Source organism: Pteropus medius, unplaced genomic scaffold, assembly GCF_902729225.1.
Source record: "Pteropus medius unplaced genomic scaffold, Ma_sr-lr_union100, whole genome shotgun sequence".
NCBI classification, from domain to species: domain Eukaryota; kingdom Metazoa; phylum Chordata; class Mammalia; order Chiroptera; family Pteropodidae; genus Pteropus; species Pteropus medius.
The window spans coordinates 83,587-107,438 of record NW_024351545.1 but is presented as its reverse complement, the minus strand read 5'-3'; the positions used below and the strand labels follow the sequence as shown (position 1 = coordinate 107,438).

The window sequence follows — 23,852 nt, the reverse complement described above, 5'->3', positions numbered from 1 at the left end:
TCTTAATTAACAAACTTTGACTCTTTAGATTCATATAAATGGGATCCCTTCCAGTATAAGACAGCTGATACTAGAGATACCAAAGTCATATTTTGTCCCCCAAAATGTAGACGGTAAGGACAGCAAAGCCTTGATATTAGCTCAACATTGGGTGCTATTCTTTTACTCCCATTTTAAAACCTGTGCAAACTGAAAAGCATAAGATTAGCCTTAATTTTAGAGTGATAATAAAATAATATGTACTTTTATTGCATTTGCCATATATGTATATCGGTGGAGAATTTTTTAGTATAAGATTTTTAATAAGGAAGTTTCAACGTCCTTCTTTCGCACTTGTCACTAGATAGCTATTCTTTCCCCATATCCTCTCCTGTTTCTTCTCCCTTACTTAATTCTTCTTACTTTCCCAATATTCAATAAGTCTTACAATAATGAATTCCGAAGGATTTGCTCTGTAGTAGAATTTTTACATAAAGTACATATAGCTAGAAACCATATTCACTGGCTGCAGGTTCAGAAGATGAGATGGCTTGTACTTCTAATGAATTGGTAAATTAGAAAATAAGATTTAAGAATTTTAGTGTACACACCATATTTCTCCCTGTTTTGCTTTTAGCTTCTGCTTCTTTCTGTTTTATAGGGCAAAGACAAGTTTTTCAAATTGTTTAATGGAGAAGATTTTAATGATTAAGGTGAAGGGGAAAGAGAATTGGAAAGTTCTCATCTCCTACCTACTGGTATATAAACAACATACATTGAATATTTATATTAAAAAGAATGACTTTCAGAAGGATGGAAACTAAAGGAAACTTGAACAGCCCCATTTCTTGAGTGAGAATCTCTATAAATATGAAAACACAGTGTTACTATGAGGTGACCTATGACATATATTTAATATATGCCATAGTCTTCTTATCTGCATTTAGATGTGTTTGTGCATAGTGTGCAGTAAGCCTTAAGGAACTGAGGGCAACAGAAACATAAGGTAAGAAATGTAACTTCTTTTAGTTAAGATCTATAATATATTTAAGGTCTAACTAGATTTATGTGCACTGAATAAAGAAGGCACCTGTGTATTGATTTCTAAGCATTATAATTAAGTTTTGGAAGACGAGTAGTTTTAAGGGGAAGGAAGGGAGATTAACAACATGACTCATTTTTTTTTTTAATATCCTTTTCACTTGGATAAAGTGCTCAATCTCCTCAGACCAAAAATACTTCTATTTAATATAATATTTTTTACTGTTCTAAGGGATTATTACCATGTTTTCAGACTTCAAAAGGATTTTTGCTATATCGCTCTTCCTATTTGCAATGAAAATTTTTGACTAGGGCATTGGGGATTGAGGAGAGGGGTATCCTTCATAGCCAGGACCCTACCTTGAAAGATCAGGGTCATACTTTTTAATCAGAAGATAAAAACAAGAATATTAATATTGCTAATCTGTTCTAGCTTCATTTAGAACATTTTTGCTTATTCCTCTCCAGATATAGCCAAGTCGAGATCATTTAATATCATTTCTTGAAAGCAGGATTTTTAGTATTGCTGAGTTATAATTCTGCTAGTGAACAATTACATCTTTTTCCATCACGAGACCTATTCTCCAGGCAGAATTCTTGTCTTTTCTGTCCCCAGGACTGGAGTTGACCAAAATAAAGCCAGTGCAGATTGTGCCAGCTACCTATCTCCTCAAAGCCTCTTGGTCATTCTACTTCTGCTCAGAAGCAGCTGAGCTAAAAGTCAGCCTTTGAGATTTGACCTTTTCATCACAGACACAACAATGTTTGCTTCAAAGATAACAAGGTTGTCTTTGCAGAGGCATATTGGAGATTAAGTCCAATATGCCTTGAGAAATTTGGAGACATAGCAGAACTCATGATTAGTCTCTTTAGAAAATCGGGAAGTTTCTCTTCTTTTATGAAAGGGCAAATATATAATTTCATATTCTATGGGCTACCCATGATATTGAGAGTCTGATTTCATTGCCATTCTTGGCCATTACCAGGAAAGAAAGGAACAGGGGGGAGAGGTTGGGGAGGGGGCCGACAGGATTCCAGAGGACTCTGTTGGGGATGAGAGAGAGGGAAGAAGGGTTGTAGGAATCAGCATTGTCGTTGTTAAAAGGTATAACCACCCACATGAATCCAAAGGCATTTATATTGTCCCCATTTTCATTTTTTTATTTTTGCCAACATAAAAATGCCAAAAAATGGGACCTTATTCAATTACCAAACTTGAAGGAATTATTGTTAATTCTTTTCTTTCTAGGGATCTGAGAGAGACTACCAGTTATGGGTCAGTTCTGGCAAAGAAGAGGCAACATATCCACTTATTGGTTAGCTTAGTGAAAACCTTAGACAGTATTTTAATTGTAATTCTAAATGTCTCAAGAGAACTGGTCATATGTTTCTGAGCTTAAATACAATTAAGTATTAAATCTTACAGAAAATTCATTTATTCATTTAATAAATATCTATCAAGCATTTCCTATGTGCTAGACAATATCTCTTCACTCATGCAGCTAGTGGTATAGTTAGGAGAGAAATTTAAATTCTCTTTTACAAAGAGAGCTATCTTGCCAAACAAATAGAACAGTGAAAATATGGCACAGTATCTACCAGATCTTGAGTTGATGACAATGATGATGATGATAACTATGTGATTTCCATGCATCTTTTTAAAATCCTTATTATCTTCAAGACATTATGCAAATCATATCATTTGCATTATCTCATATAATCTATTTAATGCCTGTCAGACCACTAATGTATAATTCAGAATGTTTCAAGTGATCTGAATAATCTAAAACCAAATGTTTCTATAACCTATATATTTTCTTAAAATATATATAAAATATATATTAAAATAAACCAAGCCATCATGCACGTAGCTGAGGACAAAATTTACTGCATTTCTGATTTTGTTTTTAATGATATTATTTTCATAAAAGTCAAGGAACAATGATTAAATTGTGCTTAAAAATAAAAATACTTAAAATAATTTTAATAAAACATTTTAATTAAAACTGTGTCAGTGTTAACTTTCAGGCTTAGAAAAGCTTCAAGCTTTATCACTAACTCACTGAAAAAAGTGGGACATAGGACATGATAGTTACTTAGCAGCAATTCTTCTTTGTTTATTTTTATGGACCTTACATACTTCAATTTAGATTAGCTGCTTACTATTTTGATAAATTGACTTTGTTTTATTACTGTCACAGTAGCCTCCTTTTTTTTTTTATTTTTGCCTCAGTTTCTGGAAGGTGCTGTATTAATGGAACATTGACAGAGTACGCCAGATGGAGGAAAAGGAAGAGTTCACTGAGTTACATTCAGTGATAAATCAGGAATAGAAGAGAACATACTCTTTGTACTTAAAAGACAAAATAAATGAATAAACAAAACAGAAACAAACTCATAGATACAGAGAACATTTTGATGATTGCTAGATAGGAGTGGGTGGTGGCTGTGAGTGAAAAGGGAGAAGGGATTAAGATGTGAAAATTGCCAGTTATGAAAACAGTCACTGGGATGTAAAATACAGTCTAGGGAATATAGTCAACAACATTGTAATAACTACGTATGGTGTCAGATGGGTACTAGACTACGGGTGATCAATTCCTAAGCCCTATAAATGTATAATCACTATACTAGACACTTGAAATAATATATGTTGACTGTAAATGAAAAACAAAAAAATTATTTAAAAAAATTAATAAAGCAAACAGGTCAAAATGTCAGCAATAAACAAAAAAAAAACTAAAACTAAATCTGCAGCACACTGGTTGAATTAAGAAAATGCAATTATTTATAGAGCAAAAATTCATGTTGTAGTCAGATGCCCGATGTTTTGGTTTTCTAGTTTACAGATTCCTTTTTGCATCTTGTTTCTGTCTCTTATTAATACCCCGCAGTCTTCCTTCTGATTATTGCCTGTGAATACCAATCTCAGGGCAGCAGTGGGAGGGAAGCAAAACTCAAATGAACCAGTCCCGATGCTCTTGAGTAACTGATTATGTAACAAATAAAAAGGAATAAAATGTCTTTTTCAGACAGACATTTTCTGTTGGATAAGAGTAATACGTGAAGCTTGAAAATATATACTACTTTCCCCTTATTTAAATTATTATAACTACTAATGTTTACTTATTTGATCCTTACAATTCTGTGTGATGGGTAAGGCAAATATTTTAAATCATGCATTTGATGCTGAGAGAGGACAAGGATTTGCTGAAGATTTATAGATATAGTTAATATGCCAAAGGAAAAGTTAGAATACCTTTAAATATTCTTAGATGTGAATATAAGAAACCTCAGCATTGTACAACTCACAGAATAATCTGTACATTCCAAACGCGATATGCTTTAATTACTGGCTTCTTTTCCCCTCTCTCCTACCCCCTTAAAAGTACTCTGGTAGGGCCACCTGCATTATGCAGTGGTCTCCAACTGTAAGAGTGTGTGTGGTGATCATTCAGTCAACAAAAGGATTCATCATACCAAAAGTCTCAGGAGCAAACTGCAGTGCATTCAAGTATGTAGCACACATGCTCATAGTACCAGTCAACCTAAAGACTACATTTAGATTTTATTCCGTGTAGGGCATGAATATCCCTATAGAAATAAAATGAGCCATCTTCGAGACACTGCACTTCTGGCAGAGTTATCAAAGGACTCCACCAGCCCTACCAGCCTCCAAGAGCCCTTCCTCATAGAAGAGCTGCCCCAAGAGATGCAGTGCCAATTCATCTTGAAGCCCAGCCACCTGGCTGAGACCCAGCAACTGAGTGGTGAGTTGCTTCTCCTCCTTCATAGAGCCCTTACTTTAGCAAAAGTTTCCATTCCTGAAAATAGAGTTAGTCCAAAGGCAAAGAGCCAGACTTGCATCCAGAGATATATGTTTTCATTTGAATTTGCTAAGTGTTTTGAAAGGAAAGATGGAGTTTTAGAAGAAAGTTTTATAAACCAGCAGCAGGTTTGACTGACTTGTAATCAGTAGCTAGTAGCAGTATAGTCTGTCCCTTCTTTCTTCACTATTCTTTCTCGTTTAATCTTCCCGCTGTAGTCAGAGACACCAGGCAATGCTGCAGGTGCTTCAATGCCTTCTTCATACTGTAATACATCACACTGTATGTTCCCTCTATATAGTCACATTTTAAAAGGAGGCTGTCAGTAGTGAGTGTCAGGAGACTGTGATGCCCTCCCTGCATCCTAGTACTGATAAGTATGTGAAAACTAAGATGATTTCCACAGAAATCTCTTCTTAGTCTACTAATCGAATCTGAATTCTCTCTTAACATAGCCATCACTTAGTCACCCCGTGAAAAAAAATGACAAAAGTAATATTCAACATAAGAGGACCATCATCTACCCTAAGGCAAGTTTGAGTGTTAAGCCCTCAGTCTGAAAGTAAAATTGTAGAAATAAAATAGAAGAAAAAGGATACCAACAAGTGTGAGTGAGATAATAAAAACTTGATGCTGAATTTCTGTAGCTTTGTGAATCTGAACCAACGGAGGGACCCAGTGAACAGTGGCAGCTCTTTTATACACACACACCCACACGCGCGAATCCAACTTTATCCAGTATTGAAATCATCAGTCATCTGGCCAACACCAGCTGTAAAAACTTACCTAACATTTACACTCATTGTCTTCTCTCCTGCAATGGTAAATCAAGTTCTTGGACTCTAAGGCTGTGTACTCATCATATCTTTGGGCCACTTTGAAAGAGTATTATAAAGATGTCGTAGATTGTCATCCACTAAACTGTGAGCTCAATGAAGGCAGAGATTTTAGTCTGTTTCGTTCACCGTGGTATTCTCAGCACACAGCCTGATGCACATAAAATCTCTCAAATATTTTTGAATAATAAATTTATTAATAAGTCAGCTGTTACTGCTGATTAAAGATACAAAGGGAAAATTGCCTTTATAACTAAGCCTAGGAGGCTAGTGTTTTAATTTTCTACCTTTATACCCAGTTTTCTCAAAACGATTTCTCTGGATCCCTTGTGAATTTTAAATTAATTCTTGACCAAATAAGCAGGGATCAAGAATCCCAGGAGTTTTACCCAATTTTGCCAATTACTTGCTTATTTAAATTGTATGCAATCTCTGCTAATAAATCCTGTTTCTCCCATGGTAAGTTAGGATACTAGTGTTTGCAGCTATAAATGATTTGTGGTAAATGGGATCAGGGATGAAGTAAGTAGAGACCAATGATTCCTATCTCACTGGGCATCAGAATCACCTGTGCTACTGAAAAATTATATGTAAACCAGTTCTGCCTTTTTTTTTAATACAGAAGATTGTGATGAACAACTGCTTTGGAAACCACTCATTTAGATTAGGGATCAGCAAATTTTTTCTATAAAGGGCCAAACAGCAAAATTTGCAGGTCAAGAGATAAAATCAAGGATATTATTTAGGTACTTACATAACAAGTTTAGAAAGAGCAAATTTCCACACATTCTTTATTGATGATATGCAATATCTAATAATAATTTAGTACAATTTTCTGTCCTACAAGTCTACTAACGTGAAAAATTGAATTCTTTGGGGATCAAAGTTAGTGTTCCAGTCATCAAAATTGATTGCAAGTGATTTGATCTGTAATAAGATTTTATGTAGTGCATCTTTGAAAATAAATTTTCACACAACTGGGTACTGCCAAATAGTGATATCGTTCTAAAAGTATGCGATTTTAATTGAGCATATTCTCTCTTCAAAGACATTTGTAGAATTTTGTTAGGTCCTTCTTTTGATATTTCCCTTTTAACGTGTCATTTCGTTGCAGATAAATCACTTCCATTGAAGATTAGGTAGAAGCTCCTCAAATACACAGTTGAATGGGTTTTTATGTATGGAAATCTTTTTTGCACTTGAATTGAGGTCAGTTTGTATGGGATTGGAGATCTTGCTTCTCGTTTAACTTTTGACAGCACCAGAAGTATATTGAACCACTTGGCATTATTGTGATCAAAATATTAGGTGTTTTCAAAATGAAATTTAAGAAAAATTCTATATAAGCACTGTTTTTCTTTGCCTTTTAGGGCGAATTCATTAAAAAACATCATAAATTGACAGCAAACACTAATTTCCAAAGCCATTCAGTAATAGTGGTTGAGGGCAATTCTTCATAAAACTTTTATTCTCAGCTCTATGTTCAACCATCACTATAAAACTTCACCACTGCTGAAGTATTCAGCTTCTGTTCCTAACAAAATATCAGAAAACTGACAACAGCTAACTCCACAAGGATGAGCGATGTTCATTGTTGTTACTACTGATCCAGTAACACCTGGTAGATTCAAATAATTTCTATGCAGTACCACTGATGAATAATATAATAAATAACTGTAGGCTTTAAACACTTTACGTTTTCACAAGCTTTGTGAATTTATACTTTCATACAAATTATACTTTTTTCTGCTCCACACACTTTTACCACCATCACGTATAACATATTTTAGCAGATTCCACTTCACATTATACTGAATTATTGTTTTATCAACATTTTTGAAAATACTCTTACCTGTGGTTGTTCCACGCAGACTATTGAAGACTAATTCTTCAGTCACTTAAAACAAAGCACGGACTTCCAGAACAAACAACCAAGCAGTATTAGTAACATCTGTTGACTAGTCAAGAACCAAAGTCAGTAGAGATGATTTGCTTTGGTTTTTACTCTACTATTGCTCTTACTTCTAACGTCCTCATCTGTTCAAGCAGCTGTTCTCACCAAAAGGCTGACAATCTTAAATCTAGTGTCTCTGCATCTATGCGAATTTCTTCATCTATGCAAGCACACGAGATTGAATCAACTCAACATTGGTGAATGACTTTCTTCACATGGCTAATAAATAAGCCACACAGAAACCTATATGTTTTTCCAGCCTTGTTTTTATTTTTTTGTTTTAGTGAAGAAATACAGCGGTGCTGAGATGTTTTATTTTAAACATGCTAAATTTTTCTGATCATTGTTTTCCCGTGAATTAGGAATATAGTGATGAGTGCTTAGTCTGGCAAGATGACACATATTGTGTTCTTTTATCACAGTTCTTATGGCATTGCACAAGCATAATTAGCCAAATATTTTGCCATTTAATTCAATAACAAGGTCATCTACACTTTACTGTGCCTTGAAAACTCAAAATTAGGAGTCTACTTTTATCTTCCTTCTTGTTTAGGCAAGATGGGTAATAAAAATATTAAATGTTGCAGTATCACAAGTTACGTGGTACTCAAAGCAATGTAGTTGATCACATAGAGCAACATGTTAATCAGTGCACAGCAATGAGAGCACCGCCTGTCATCTCTATCAAATCCACTCAGCTCTACCATTGCATGTGAAGCAGAAGCAGCCATGGACAATACATAAACAAATGAGTGTGACAGTGACACGACAAAGCTATTATGGATAGCAAAATTTGAATTTCTTGTAATTGTTATTTGTAACTAAATATTATTCTTCTTTTGATTTTTTCCAGCCTTTTAAAACTGATAAAAAACCATCCTTATCTCACATGCTATCCAAAGAAAGATAGCAGGCCTAATTTTGCCTACAAAGCATAGTTTGCTGCCCTCTGATTTAGATGATACAAATGCACATTTAATCAAAAACATTTTAGCTAAGTTCTCAGTTTTCTAAAAACTTTATATCATCACTTCACTCAAGTATCAGAACCATCTCATTTGACATGTTACATGTCTTTCCTGTTATATCTCTGTAGTGTTTTTATTAGAGGTGGAAAAGCCAGACGGAACCTGGAAAGACTGAAGAACTGTAGAGTCTAGAGATTCTAAACATGAAGTTATTGGCTGCTGGTTGATGATGCTCTTCATAATATTAACAAGTAATCTCTACACAGACTTTAAGTTTATAAAATACTTGCTTTTAAGCTTCAAAACAACCATGTAAGGTAACATTAATTAAAATCCTATCTTACAAATGAGCACCCTCAGACCGTGTCCAGGATCACAAAGGATGGAATAGGAGAGCTGAAACCTAAACCAAGATCTTCCGTCCTAAAATCCCTGCTCTTGTCACTAGACCTCACTGCCCTGACTGTGGCCATGTTAGCACTAACTCACTTCATGAAATGGAGACTATTTTACATAGTTACTATTTATCGTACTGTCAACATCCCCACTGTTTCTGTTCCGCTCTTGAATATTTTTTTAATTTGAAGAAAACATGCCAATGTAGAAGGTTTTTAGCACTCTCATAGCTTCATCATGATAGACAAAATATGACCACATGATTGAGTATCAAATTTTATTGGGCATTTATTTTAATTTTATTGAGGTTGCATTGGTTAATAAAAATTACAGAGATTTCAAGTGTACAGTTCTATAATATACCATCTGTGCTTTTAAAGTCCATACTTCTGTCACCTTCTTTCCCACCCTCTGTGCCCCATTTCATAAAATAAGCCACAACTAGAATAAAGACTTAACTTTAAAATCTCCATATCTGAGGGAGGCTTTCTCTAGTTAGCTTAAGGAAACTAGATATCCAAAATAATCTTAGGTGAACATAGGTCATCCCCAGTCTGTTTTTCGAATTTCTGCCTCAGCATGGGGAAGACCTACTAAATACTGTAGTAGTAGCACACTGAAAATAGAGTAGCAGTAAGTCTCATGGAAGGCTACCTCTGTGGCTTACATCACTGTCCCTTGGCTTTGGGGTGGCTAGTCCCCACTGAGACAGCTCTAGTGTTAACTGAAGGTTCAGATATGAACATTAAAGATCTGACCTTAAGACCCAACTCAAATATCACTTCCAGATCTGTGTTCCTTTGGGCAGATAGTTGGTTGTTCCCTTGTCTGTGTCTCCAGAGCACTTCATACATGTCTCTAGTATAACACATAAAAATTACATTATAATGATTTGTTTACATGTTTCACTGTACTGTGGTCTTAAAGCCTGGGAACTCGTAAGTGAATAGAACAGAGAAATTAAATGAAAGATTGAGTGGCTTAGTCACCCTAGTATAGAAAAACTTGAGTGGAGGAGAAGAGTCTGGGGTTGAAGTGGGATCTTTCTGGGAATGGTCTGAAGTAGCACCTCAGCTTCTAGCCTGACTGAGCTGCTAGTTCTGCACCCACAGCAGGGCAACCTTCCACATCTGCTTCAGACCCAGGGCTAACGGGGCTGACGTTTTATGGAGATGGTAAAATATGGAAGACGACTTTTTCCTCTACCTGTCTGCCCTACCATTCTAGTATTTTTCCATATGTATTTCCTACTCTGGGGCAGTGGGGGTGGGAGGGAGGTGTGGCAGGTAGGTATTCTTAATTTGGGAAGTTATATGGCTAGAATAGAATTTCTAATTAAGGTTTTGTTGTCGTGATTATTATTCTACAAGCATACATTTTAAGAATTATAATTTTTAATGTATAGTTCCCTAACTTAAGCATAAAGAAACACTAGCTAAATTTTGCTAGGATTGTTTAGGAAAGTCAAATTCACATGAATTTAGTTTGCTCTACATTTACATCACCCTTATCTTTTAATAGCAATAGCGTGATTTTCATCGTCCTTTGATATTTAGAAAGCAAGAGCTATGCGTTCAAAGCTCTTCAAGAAAATAAAATTTAATAAAATTTTTTTCCTATGAGTCCCACAGGAAACATGAAGTCTAAAATTGAAGTTGTACATAACAAAAGGCATGGCTGCAGCTGAAAGTATTTATAATATGTACAGGACTCAGTTTCTACTTTATCCTTTGTCTACACTCATAGGATAGCTGGGCATATAACTTTATGAGAAAGCATTCTTCCTAAGAAGTGTGTGAAAGCTAAAAAAAAATAAATCAAATAAATCTAATAGTTTTAGAAATAATGAAATCATGCTAACTATGAGGAAACTAGACTGAGTAAAAGTATGTGAAGCAGAGTATTGTGGGAGCACTGCAGAGAGGCTGTTAACCTGGAAAAGTGTCAAGGAAAAAGGGAGTTGTAAAATTTCAGTCTGATCACAAAGAATGCATTGTCTTTACTCTTGCAAAGGGAAGTTGCTGACAGAACTCAGCCAGTCCTATGTCCTGCATTATAGGAGAGGAGAGAATGAGTTTCCATTAATGAAAAGCAATGTTTCCAGATCTTTGAAAATCCAAGAATCCCAATATCATTTTTTCCATATGCTTGTTTAGAATAGTTTCTTCTTGTGAAACTTTCAAATATGAATGATTATCCATGCACTCCAGTTGATAGACATCTTTCATATATAAAAGAACGTAGTACAAGTGTTGAGGACAGCAGAAATCAAAGCCATAAAATAAAATACTGTCTCTGCTTCCACTATGGTTTGGTGGAAACCACTTGGAGATAGTGAACATCAGATTCTATACTTGATGCTCGTTGTCTAAAACTTTATAACCTACGGTTAAAGGATGATTTCTTTTTAAAAAAAAAGTAAAATTATGACTCATACAAATATAAAATGAACACATATAAAAGATTTTATTTAAATCATTAATTAATTAAAACTAATAAGATGTCGCAAGCAGTTCAAAGATTTCAAAGTATCACAACTTATGTAGTTGAATCAGAAATGCTGAAATGAATTTACAAATAGCTGCAAACCTGGCTTTCTCTATTGGGGCATTGGGAGGTAGTGGGGAGGGCACAAATAAACCATGTGTCTCTCAACCAGATAGAATTTTCAGTTCTATGAACAAAGGTTAAGTCCACTGCTATCAGTTATCTACAGCTTAGAGTTGTAAAATTATCTCAAAGGCTTAAAGCCTCCATAAATCAGATAACCCAAATGAGTGTGCTAGGTAGACACCACCTTACTTTTCATCAAATACACTCAGTAATTTCTGGGTCTATTTCAATATCTTTCATAATTTGTCCCTACAAAACTGTATTCATTGTCCATTCGTTGTACTGAAAAAATGCCTCTCTGCTACAGGAATCAGATTACTTGATTCTCTCCCCTAGGTTGCAGATTCTTGTTGAAAAAAGCAGCAACCTTTAATATCAACATTTATATATATGTTTTCTGGATAATAGTAATAATCATTTTTAGTGAATGATACTTTAAAAATCTCTTATCGATTATAAACAGGAACACTTGGAAATATACTGTGATAAGCTTGATTATATGTGAAAGTGATACTAGTAAGATCTGAGATTTGGGACAAAATGGATCTTGGAAGCTGGTGGAACAGGGCACGAGCTCTCAGAATCAACCTGGAAGTCTTAGTAGTTGAAGTTTGGGTTCCCAGCAAGAGGCAGAATTCCTGTGTTGCTGCTTGGAAATAAAGGAGCACTTTAAGTTTAATGGTTTTTTGATTTGATCAGAAAGCTCTCTGGAGTTTAGGTTGAGAATATTCTGAAATGTTACAGGATTTGCCTAAGTGAAAACACATTGTACTAGTTTCAGGCAGCATTTTTGATGGGTCATTTTTTTGCATTCCTTTACATTTTCATTGGATAGTGAAAACAGTACAAAACAAACAAAGTCTTTGTGCTTATTTTCTCTCTTTCTATATAGGCAGTCCTCACTTTGCATGGTGCCATGTTAACTGAAACTCTTGCATATCTGGACTGTGTTCCTGCTTTGCATGTGGAACCGAAGTAAGGATTGCCTACTTCTACACGTTTTATTAAACAACTGGCTTAAAGAGTATATTTTTCTGTCTTTAGGTTGTTAGACCAGCTCCCGAGAGCCAATGTTGTTCTCCTAAGGTAACTTTTTGGAGTATTACACAACATTGAGCAACAGTCCTCATCCAATCAGATGACTGCATTTAATTTAGTGGTGTGTATCACTCCAAGCATTCTTTGGCCTCCTACTTCCTCCAGCCCAGAATTAGTAAGCGAATTTATAAAAAAAAAAAGGTAATGAAGATTTTTATTTTTATGCCCCAGGAGACTGCATCCTCATTTTGAACCTAAACTTTGGGTATTAATTCTGAAATACAATTTCTTAAGTAACTTATAAAGTTGAGTTAAATAAGTATTTTATGCAGTCCTGGTAGACTATAGAAAAGAGCTTTCTTAAGCCAAAAAGTGCTAGCAGATGGGTTACTTCTCTTTTCTCTTTAAAGAGGCAAAACACTATGACTGACTAAAACCATAGAGTCATAAGAAAGCAGTCAACATGGTTTAGACAAAGAAATAAGGACTTTGGAGTCAGACAACCCAAGATTCAATTCTCAGCACCATCACTTGCCAGATGTACAATCTTGGGCAAAGTTTCATTACAGCGATGCGGAGTGTCCTCATCTAAACTATGGAGGTAGTGATAATATGGAGCTCATACAGTGAATACTTGAATTCACACTCAGTAGTGCCTGGCACATAATATACGGTTTAGGGATATTACTTCCCTTTGTGCCCATCATTCTGCCTGCTCCTTTGCCTCAGCTATTGGAGCGGGAAAACTGCAGAAGGATTCCAGTACATCTCAGTGGAGGCACAAAGCTCCCTAGTGAAATCTTACCTCTACCTCAAGCACCTCCAGTTAGGGAGCCTAATAGAAGGAAATGCATAGATAGAGACCACTCAAGCAAAATACAAGTTTTCTCTCCCGCTGTCTCTCTCCTTATGATAAACTCACAGAGGATGCCCTCTTCCCAAGCTTATGGCAACTGCCTTTTACATAAGAAATCCATTTCATAAGTCTTTATCTAATGATGCTTTATAGATTTTAGTTAAAAAGTATATTTCTTCACCTCAAACACCTTCTAGAGAATATTTAAAATGACCTTAATTCTTGAAACATAGCCATTGTATATCATGTTAGCATATAGGCCAAGGCCACAAATAATAACTTTAGTCCACTGATGAAAATTAATCTCTATACTCACATTACTCTTGACAGTATCATAGTTATTAGAGGATACTGTTTTATATATTTTAAAGCAGACATGAATTTTTGGGGGGATTCTTTTGCACTTTTTAGCTAAAATCAGGATTCATATATGAAATGTGATGTATTGATATGCATACGAAAAGGAGCACTTCATTTTTGTCCTTCTTTGTACAGGTTTCTCAGCTTATTCAATTTATGATTGAAAATTGCTGTAGGATATTTGGAGAAGAAATCTTTCCCCTCTCGGGAGAGGTTTCAGTGAGATGCGACACTAAAGAGAATGCCTCAGGTACTGTGAATAATTGGGTTGTTTTTTGTGAGAAAGAGACACATGTCTGTGAAGATGCTGGGACAGTGGTGGTCCCAGAGCCCAGAAGCTCAGGTGAAGGGAGCCTCTGAGCTGAGTCAGTGGTTCCAGAGCTCCTTCCTGAGAAGGCCTGCTAATGTTCACACTGGCAGGATTAAGAAAGGCATAAGGCTAGATTCCAAACTTCAAGAACTTGTTAGTGGCAGCATGATATGCTATGATGGTTTTAATCTTTTTTTTTTTGTTAATAGAACTACACAAGAAATGCTAATGTACATGTAGAATGACTGTAGTTAAAATTGGAATAGAAGACCCAGAAGCAGGCCTGGTCTTTTTCTTTCTCTCTTTCCTCTTAGTAGTCCCTGAGACACCTCAGAATTCTAGGGCACTTTGAAACAGTTTAAAAACAATTAGCATCATGGCAGAGGTAGGGGGAGACTTGAAGACATTTAACCTCACAGAATATGAATTCCAATACCACCAATTACTAGTTGTTACCTTTGGCCAATTATTCTGTGCCACTGAACATCGATTCTGCATCTAGGAAACATGGATAACCATGATGTCTAACTTTTATGGTTGTTTTAAAGAATAAATAAGTAATGGATATTAAAGAACTTTGTCAAAGAGAAATTGATGGAGTTAGTAAATGGTTTCCCTGAGACTAGAGTTAATTATGTATACCCATGTTAGAAGGCAGTCTTATTCAGAACCTAGATATACCTGGCACCGATTCCTTTACATGTTTCTTGCCATTTCTTGTTGTTAAGATGTGTCTCATTGCTTTGAAGAAATCTTCCTTAAGGAAAGCCCATTTCTTCCGGAACTGAAATAGTCTAATATACCACAACAATTTTATTTTATATTCTGTACAAACAATTGAGAAGATCATGAGCAATCCTTTCTATCTTGAGAGTAGGAATTTGAACAAGTCACATGAAAAGAGAATTAAACTAAGCCCCATAAGTTCTTTTTTAATGCAGCATGTATTGGTAAGCAACAATGTTAATCATGGTTTGATTTATTGACAGATATCCCCTGCATCCAAATGAATGACTCCTCCTTTGGCAGCTTAGACAATGAACTGAATGAGGATGTCGATGCTCCACGTAATGAAGTGCTTAAGAAAATTGGTCAGGGAAGCACTGATATCCAAAAAATTGCCACTAATAAACAAGTTAAGAAGGAAAGCTCATCTGATAATGAAGGAAATGATGTGAAACTTTTTTCTAAATCCAAGCCAGTGGCCATTTCTGAGGCATCTTACAGTCACGTGTCCTCACATGATCATTCCCAAAACGTGCCCTTTGATTCGAGTACATCTGAATACTCCCCAGAACACACGACAGTTGCCCACAAGAGTTCAAGGAGGCACCAGCGCTGCTCAGAGCCCAGCAGTCACGACCAGCACTGCAAACTGAGCCATCTCATGGGGATTTATTCAAAGAAACAACAGACAACCAGCTATGAAGCTGATCACTTAGACGGAGAAGATGATTATCTCAAGCCGCAGAAGACTTTGCAAATGGAGGGGCAAAAGCTCATTAATCAGAGTTTAGTCATGGGCATCAAGGTGGGCAAGAGTAGTGCCATAAACCAAAACACCGAGAAGTTTTCACCCTCAAGCTTAAACACTTGCCCAAGCACTAGCTCTACCAGTTTGTCCTCCCTAGGCACTTCCCCATCTGGCTCATCAGTGAGCTCCCAAGACAGTGATTTACTGCAGATGTCTGAACACTTCGTGTTGACACCCGCTGATACTATCTCACCAGTCGATTGTGCTTTTCAGGAAGAGCTTTCTTCTGACCTTTGCAGTTCCGGCCTCATTTCTGGAATGCCTGCTCCCTCATCTGGGCAGACCAGCAGTCAACTGGCTCATTCAAGTAAGGATAGTGTAGAGTGTCCCTCACACTCTGTAACTCTTCACCCCATGAAATGGCTGAGACATGGCATGGCCGCTCTGAAAAACTGGTCCCTCAGAAAAAAACCAAAGGCATATGGACCAGAGGAAGAGAAAAGAGGTTCTCTCAAAAGATGTACGGAGCCACCTGCACATGCTTCTGGTGTTTCAGAAGCCAGGTCACTGCAAGAGAAACAGGAAGATATGCCCCTGAGGGCAGCTGAAGAACTTGAATCTGTGCAAGCAGCTGAGTGCTGTAGCTCTTATCCCAGCCAGGACTCAGAGATACACTTTTGCTCTGCACTCAACCTAGTGGAAGACAGCCTCAAGCTTTGTATGCAGTCAAACGAAGGAGCGAGTAGTGAGTACTACTCTTTTACACTCTGCCTTGCGCAAAATCCTCAGCCTGCCCTTCATCTGAATAATGTATCCAGCTCGGACTCAGGGCCTACGGTCATTTGTGATGTTGGGAAAAAACATTCAACCAAAGACATTTAACCACAATAAGAATCTGACGTCTATAAGAACAGAAACTGAGCTAATCATGGACATAAATACTGGAATTATTATGACCCCATTGTATAAAATACCTGAGATGGGTAGCATAAAGATAATCATTGCTAATACTTAGGACGACAAAAGAATTCTCTTTATGGAGACCATTTGGCAAAAAGTTTAGACTAAAACTGGCTCTTTTCATCTGGGATGGGCTTTTTCAAAGCTGCTTTTTGCTTTTAGAATTAGGTTTATATAATTCTCTATAAAAGCAGTAAAGGGAGTTAGGTGTTTACTCACATGTTCACTTTTAGTCATTGGAAACAATGACTAAAGAGTTTTTCTCTTTTTACTGTTATAGTGAATCATAAAAACCTAATTCTGAAAGAAGAAAAAGCAGATTTAGAAAAGCCCATTCCAGAGGAAAAGAGCCAGTTTCAGTCTAAACTTTTTGCCAAATGGTCTCCATAAAGAGAATTCTTTTATCGTCCTATTAGCGATGATTATCTTTATGCTACCCATCCCAGGTATTTTATACAAAGGAGTCATTATAATTCCTGTCTTTATGTCCATGATTAGCTCAGCTTCTGTTGTTGTAGACATTGGATTCTTACCGTGTTTAAATGTCTTCGGTTGAACGTTTTTCCCCATCACAAGCTATTGTAGACCCACAAACTAGCTTATTCCAAATTATTTTTCTGAGCCTCCAGGAAACTTTGTCATAAGTTCTTTTCCTGTTGTTCTGAAGATTGCATTTTTCAGTTAGAGAGGAAAAAAATTTTTTCTGTGAGATCTAAGTCCTTTCAGTATTAACTATGGGTGCTACCTACCTCTAGGGTACATGGCCGTGTTTGCCCTAAGCATTATAACTAGCTTAGAACTCTGGGTCCAAAGAACTCCTTCATGATAATAACCATCTGAATCACAAATATGAAGTAGACTTCACCTTGTAACCAACCACTCCTGTATTTAGATTCCTAAATGTCCATATGCATCTTTTGCAGTATACTGTATAAAGGCCAGGGATTCCCCTTACCGGTACCAGCACTGTTACTGTCAGCACTGAAGCTCTTATGATTTTGAGTGTCTTTGTGAAATAAATTTCTTCCCTACTTGACAAAATAACATTTGAGCCTTTTTTCCCCACATTGATGAGTCAAAAATCACCAAAAGAAAAAGAAAGAAAGAAAAAGAAAAAATTCACCCACCCAATTTGAAGCACAGAAGAAAATAAATGTTGAAGTCTGAAATAACCATTCCTACTTTCTTTATGTGTTCCCTTAGATACTCCTGTAATACTTAATGTGAATAATTTGTTAATATTGCCGTAAAGTATTACATGGTATGATTTGAACACAGACTATATGCCATTTTATCACACCCTGTTAATCTATAATAGACTGATGCTTTATCTAAAAAGCTTTGAGTTTGTATAATATATCCTGACAAATTTTACCACAATATGTTATGTAATACACGAATATTTTTGTACTTGCAGAAACTGCTGCTAACTTTTAAATCATTTGATTATCAAGGCACTGATAATAGATATATATAAACTCATGCTGTCTGTGAAATAAAATATCACTCTCTAGAATTAACAGTCACATTGGAGCAATATTTCCCTTTGTAGAATTGTTTTGGTTAATGATCCAATGTCTTCTTAACATTAGAAGTGTCATAAAATGTAGTTAATGTAGAATTGGAACTTTGAGTGTTTAGTCATAGGCCACGGTCAATCTTTCTCGGAAAAGTTTTTTGCTTTTATATTTTTCTAATCTTACCACTTACCAAACAAGTTATGCTATAGACACAGTCTTCATTTTTTTAGGCATTTTCATTGTGCTCCTATATTCTCCTATCAGAAGAACCATCAACTCAGTTTAATTGATTGTATGAGACTTTCTTATCTCAATTTGAACCGTTCTGAATAGAGTACCCAGTTGACTTCCGATCCATACACAGACATCAATACTTCTCATGTCATATAAACTTATTAAATATTAGTGGTTCCTCATGAATGTTGCATCTCTACCTTCATTGAGGTTCACTCAATGTATGTTTAACCACCATTTCAAAGAAATTCAAAAATATATACTACCTTCGAATAGAAAAATTGTTTGTTCTAACTGAGCAATGAAGACCACAACCTCAATATCAGAAATGTCATCGATCAGATTTGGGCAGTATACAACTACACGGATGTGGATTTCTCTATATGTTTTACAGAAATACAGAGATTATTTTACTTTTAAAAAGCCTTAATCAAATAAAAACATTGGATTCAAAAAATTATCTCACAGTGTGTCTTTTTTCCTTTACATGGCATGACATTGAAAAGATCTACTCTTTCCTGGGGCTAATGGCATATTTTGTTTGTTGAAAAGAAACTCTAGGAATGTTATGTATCTTAATCCAAATTATGGTAGTAAGTGTTGGACTTATCTTTTCCTTCCTGGTCAGGTTTTAATGAGGTGAGAGGAAGTCTTTGTAAACTGCTTATTTCAGTACAAAGAAAAAACAAAAATAAAGTGTAGTGAAGTGTTAGCTTTCTTTAATATCTATTTTGGTTATGAGGCTATCTTATAAGCTAAATTTTCTGCTGAAAGGAAGAATATGATTGAGTTTCATACTGTTTACCCCAAGCATGAGTCCTACTCTGTTTCTGAGCCACCTGTGAGTATAAATACTGCATTTGTATTGTTTTGTTTTGTTTTGTTTTGTTTTGTTTTTAATACACTGAACACCTTGAGCTTCCGTTCTGCATAATGTCATCAGATATGTGGTAAAATTGGCAGAAGGCTCTGGGGTGGAGTTTGGAAAATTTTGTTTTAAAATCCCAAGGAAATACACACAGTGGATATTGGATGTGTATTATTCTTTAATTTGTATGGTGTGTGTTTTCTGATCATGCTGTGCCAGAGCGCACCTACTACTTTTAGATAGTTCAGTGTTTTTCTAACCTATTTAATTTGTTAAGGCAAAAAAATATGTTTTGTGGAGTTTGATTTTTCATGGCAACATATGATACATATTTGGCACACATTAAGATTTAAGTGATTATTGTTTTCATCTAGGTTGATTTTACCTGACAGCAACTTGGATTTAAATTTAGAACTTCTCCTTGCAGCCTCTTGATCTGCTATGAGGAGTGAAGAAATTGTCTAAAAATCTGTATTTGTGAGGTAGGCCTATTATTCTGGTCCAGTAAAATGGATGCTATGAAGAAATACTCCTCCTCTGCCAAGTCATAGGGGCTATGATTCTTACAGACTAAAATTCAGGAGAAAAACAGGTTATATCTTTGCCCAAGCATTGGGATGACTGGGAAACAAAGAATCATCAAAACACATTAGCACAGAGAAGCTTATTGCTTCAAGGCACAGGAAATGAATAGAGGAGGAAGAAAGCCAATAATGAGCTAATTCAAGCAAGAAACTAAATCACAAGGTCAGTGAAATTCGAAAAGATGGAAAGAGCATGGCTGGGAGGAGATGGAGGTGTTACAAATGATATAAATGCTATTCAGGCAGTTCGATTTTTATTGCCAGGTACTATTCCAGACCCTAGTGATACAAGGTGAAAAAAGACAGATCATTTCTGTCTTCAGGGACTTTAAACAATTCAGAGAAAAACTGGGCCATGTAAAAGAAAGGGAACAGTAATGTTTATTGGGCGCTTATTGTTGCCTGCATGCACTGGGGATCAATGCACTGCATAAGTAATTTTATACTTAATGATCGCAATAGCCCTACATAGTGGGAACATTCAGCTAGAACCTCATTCTGACCCCAGGCTCCTTTTTTTTAACCCTCTCACTTTAAATTAGGAATTATTATAACACTTCCTCCATTAAAAAAAGCAGACACAACTTATATACGTGAACTCAGTCCAAACCTAACAAGTTACTGTGTCTCCGCTAGATATCCCCAAATTTCGAAAGTCATTCAGTATCAGGAAAAATTCAGAAGGCTATAATAATTGTCAAAATAATTGAGCTGAAAATTTTGTCCAGACAAAATGGTACAGACTTGTGTCTCCCTGCTCCTCCCCACTAAGTATAGCAATATGGTTAAGCATAATCACAACTCCTCAAAATAATGCAAAAGACAACCAAAGAAAAATCCTAAGTGATAAAAGAAAGTGAATTGGTTCAGAATCTCAAGACTGGAGAAACAAGACAAAGCATTTTACATTCCCTCACCCTCTAGCCAACCTAGGCCTGACCTTTCACAACCTAACAACAGAAGGCTGCCCAGATACTCTCATTCCTACCCCTGAGCAATTGCAATCCCTCTGACACTATTGGGTAAGCCAGGTATCACCAACAGGAGGTATAGTTGAGTGCTCCACTAACAAGTGGCCAGAGGGAGATTCGTTTTTTCCTGCTAGACCTGAGACTCCCCTCCCCCACTGGGAGATAGTCAGTTAAGCAAGGATTAAAAGAAAGAGGGACTCCACCACAACAAACAGCTCAACCTCGGAAGCATCTTCGCCCCAGCAAGCCTAGGTCTCTCTTCTAACCACCCAAAGACACTGGGACAGCCAGATAACTTGGACAGGAGGGATTGCACCACCAAAAGCACTCAGCTATGGCAATCTCAGGCTGCGAGATGAAGAGGTCTCTCTAGCAGAGAACAGATCTCAATTGCACCAAAATTAAACTCATTGGGCCCACAAACCCCCAATACAGGAAAGAACCTGTGTCCTAAAGCTAAACAAGGTGACTATCTACTAAAAGAAAGGATTTAAATAAGACCCAGAATCTCCTAACAATAGACAAAATATCCAGGATACAACTGAAAATCACCTGTCACACCAAGAACAAGGAAAATCACAACTTCGATGAGGAAAAACAACTGAGACATTGAAAAGATTTAAAACAGGAATCTTAAAAATGTGTCAATAAACAAATACAAATTATCTTGAAAAAAATGGAAAAAAAGAAGTTCTCAGCAAAGAAACAGAAGTTATACAAAAGAACCACATGAAAATTGTAGAACTGAAAAATACAATAACAGATTTAAAAACATTGTGTGGAGTCAGTAGCAGAGTGGAGATGACAGAGGATAGAATCAGGAAACTTGAGGACAAATAGAATTTACACAGTCTGAACAGACAAAAGAGACTAAAAAAAAAAAAAAGGTGAACAAAGCCTCAGGGATCTGTGGTACAATAACAAATGTTTCAACTTCATAGAAGTTCCAGAAGGTGAGAGACAGGGTACTGCTGTTATCAGAATTCAGAGAAAGAATGGCTAAAATGTCCCAAATTTGATGAAAGACACAAACCTATACATTTAAGAAGGTAAGTGAAACGCAAACTGAATTGACACATCATAATTAAATGTTTGGGAACTAAAGACAAAAGTAAATTTTAATTGACAGCTTACCTATAAAGGCATACCAATTTACATGATTGGATCTATCATCTGAAACCATGGTGGCCAGAAGAAAGTGGCATATTTTCCAAGTGCTAAAAGAACTGTCAACCCAGAAAGTTAGTCCAATAAAACTATCCATGAATGAAGAGAAGTAAGGATATTCTCAGATGAAGGAATACTGTTAAAAATGTGTCACTTGCACCCATATGCTTGAAGACTAAGGGAAGTCTTTAACAGAAAGTAGAAGCTAAAAGAAGGAAACTTGGAGCATTGAGAAGAAGAAAGGAAAACAGGAAGTAAAAATAAGAGTACATAATGATAGACGATACTTCTCATGAGTTTGATCGGTCATCTTTGATTCTTGAAACAGAAAGGCTACCACCATTTGATACTCAAGAAACTGATATTTTAAAGTGGGAAAAACATAAGACCAAATTGAAGTGAGATAGTTAAGTAGTGAAATGTTGATACCAGTAGAATGTGATATGCTACATATGAATATTATAATACTCAGAAAAACTACAGACATTATACATTTGGAGAGTACATCTCTTCTAAACACCATAAGAAAGTCAAGAGGGAACTCTAAAGAAATATTTAAACTATTGGAAGGTAAAACTGAGACAGAGCATGGAAAACCAGAGGAAACAAACAGAAAACAAATAATAAATGGCATAAATAAGCTTCGATATATCAAGATTACCTTAAATATAAATGATCTACATACGCCAATCAAAAAACAAAAATTGACGGTGGATTAAAAAAAAAAAAAAACTTACCCAATGATATCCTATCTACCAGAAACACTTCAAATTCAATGTCATAGGTTGTTTGAAAGTAAAAAGATACAGATATATCATGCTAACATAATCAACAGAAAGTAGAAGCAGCTATATTAAAAATGAATATGATAAACTTCAGAGCAAAGAAACTTACCACAGACAGAATGGGACATTATATAACAACAAAAGGCTCAATCCTCCAAGAAGATATAACAATTCTAAGTGGGTATGCACGAACAACAAAGCTTAAAAATATGTAAAGTAAAAAAATGAGATAACTGAAAGGAGAAATAAGCAAAATCATCATTATAGTTGAAGAATTCAACACTCTTCTTTCAACTATTGATAGAACTAGACTGATAACTAGCAATGATATAGAACTTATCATCATCAATTAAAAGGATGTAATTGGCATATACAGAACACTCCATCCAACAATAGAAATAAACATTTTCTTCAATTGCCCATGGAACATAAACCAAGATAGACCATATCTTGGGCCATGAAACAAACAGCATTTTAAAAGAATTGAAATCATACAGAGTATGTTTTCTGACCACAATGCAATCAAACTAGAAATCAATAACAGAGAGAGAATGAATATTTTCAAACCCTTGGACACCAAGCAACACTTCTAAATAATCCCTTGGACAAAGAGGAAGTTTGAAAGGAAATATTTTTAAATCCTAAAACTAAGTTTAAACAAAAACAACATATCAAAATATGTGGGATAATGTTTAAACAGTGTTGAGAGGAAACATTACAACAATGCTTACATTGAAAAAGATCTCAAATCAATACATTTTTTCCCTCAAGAAACTTGAAAAAGAACAAAATAAACCCAAAGCAAGCAGAAACAAGGAAAGAGAGCAGAAATCTATAAAGTTGAATATAGACAAAGAGTTGAGAAAATAATACAAAAGATTGGTTCATTGAAAAAATAAAATTGATAATCCTCTATCAAGTCTGATGGCAAAAAAAGCCCACAAAGCACCAATATCAGGAATAAAACAGGATATCATTATAGATCCTGCCACCAATCAGAGGATAATAAGAGAACACTACAAATAATTATTATACTCATACTTTGACAACTTAAAAGAGTGGGACAATTCCTCAAAAACCACAAATTACCAAACCTCAACTGAGATGACAT

General features: G+C 35.8%; 1 protein-coding gene across 1 annotated transcript in view; it reads left to right on the top strand.

The window, feature by feature from the left end:
* LOC120586952 (rho GTPase-activating protein 20-like) overlaps window positions 1-18,809 on the top strand; it is a 107,435-nt gene extending 88,626 nt beyond the window's left edge. The window contains 4 exon segments of the mRNA XM_039843508.1: window positions 2,270-2,336; window positions 4,602-4,975; window positions 14,004-14,118; window positions 15,168-18,809. Of these exon segments, the coding sequence (XP_039699442.1) occupies window positions 2,270-2,336; window positions 4,602-4,975; window positions 14,004-14,118; window positions 15,168-16,534 (1,923 nt within the window). The 3' untranslated portion in view covers window positions 16,535-18,809.
* Window positions 18,810-23,852: the final 5,043 nt, after the last annotated feature.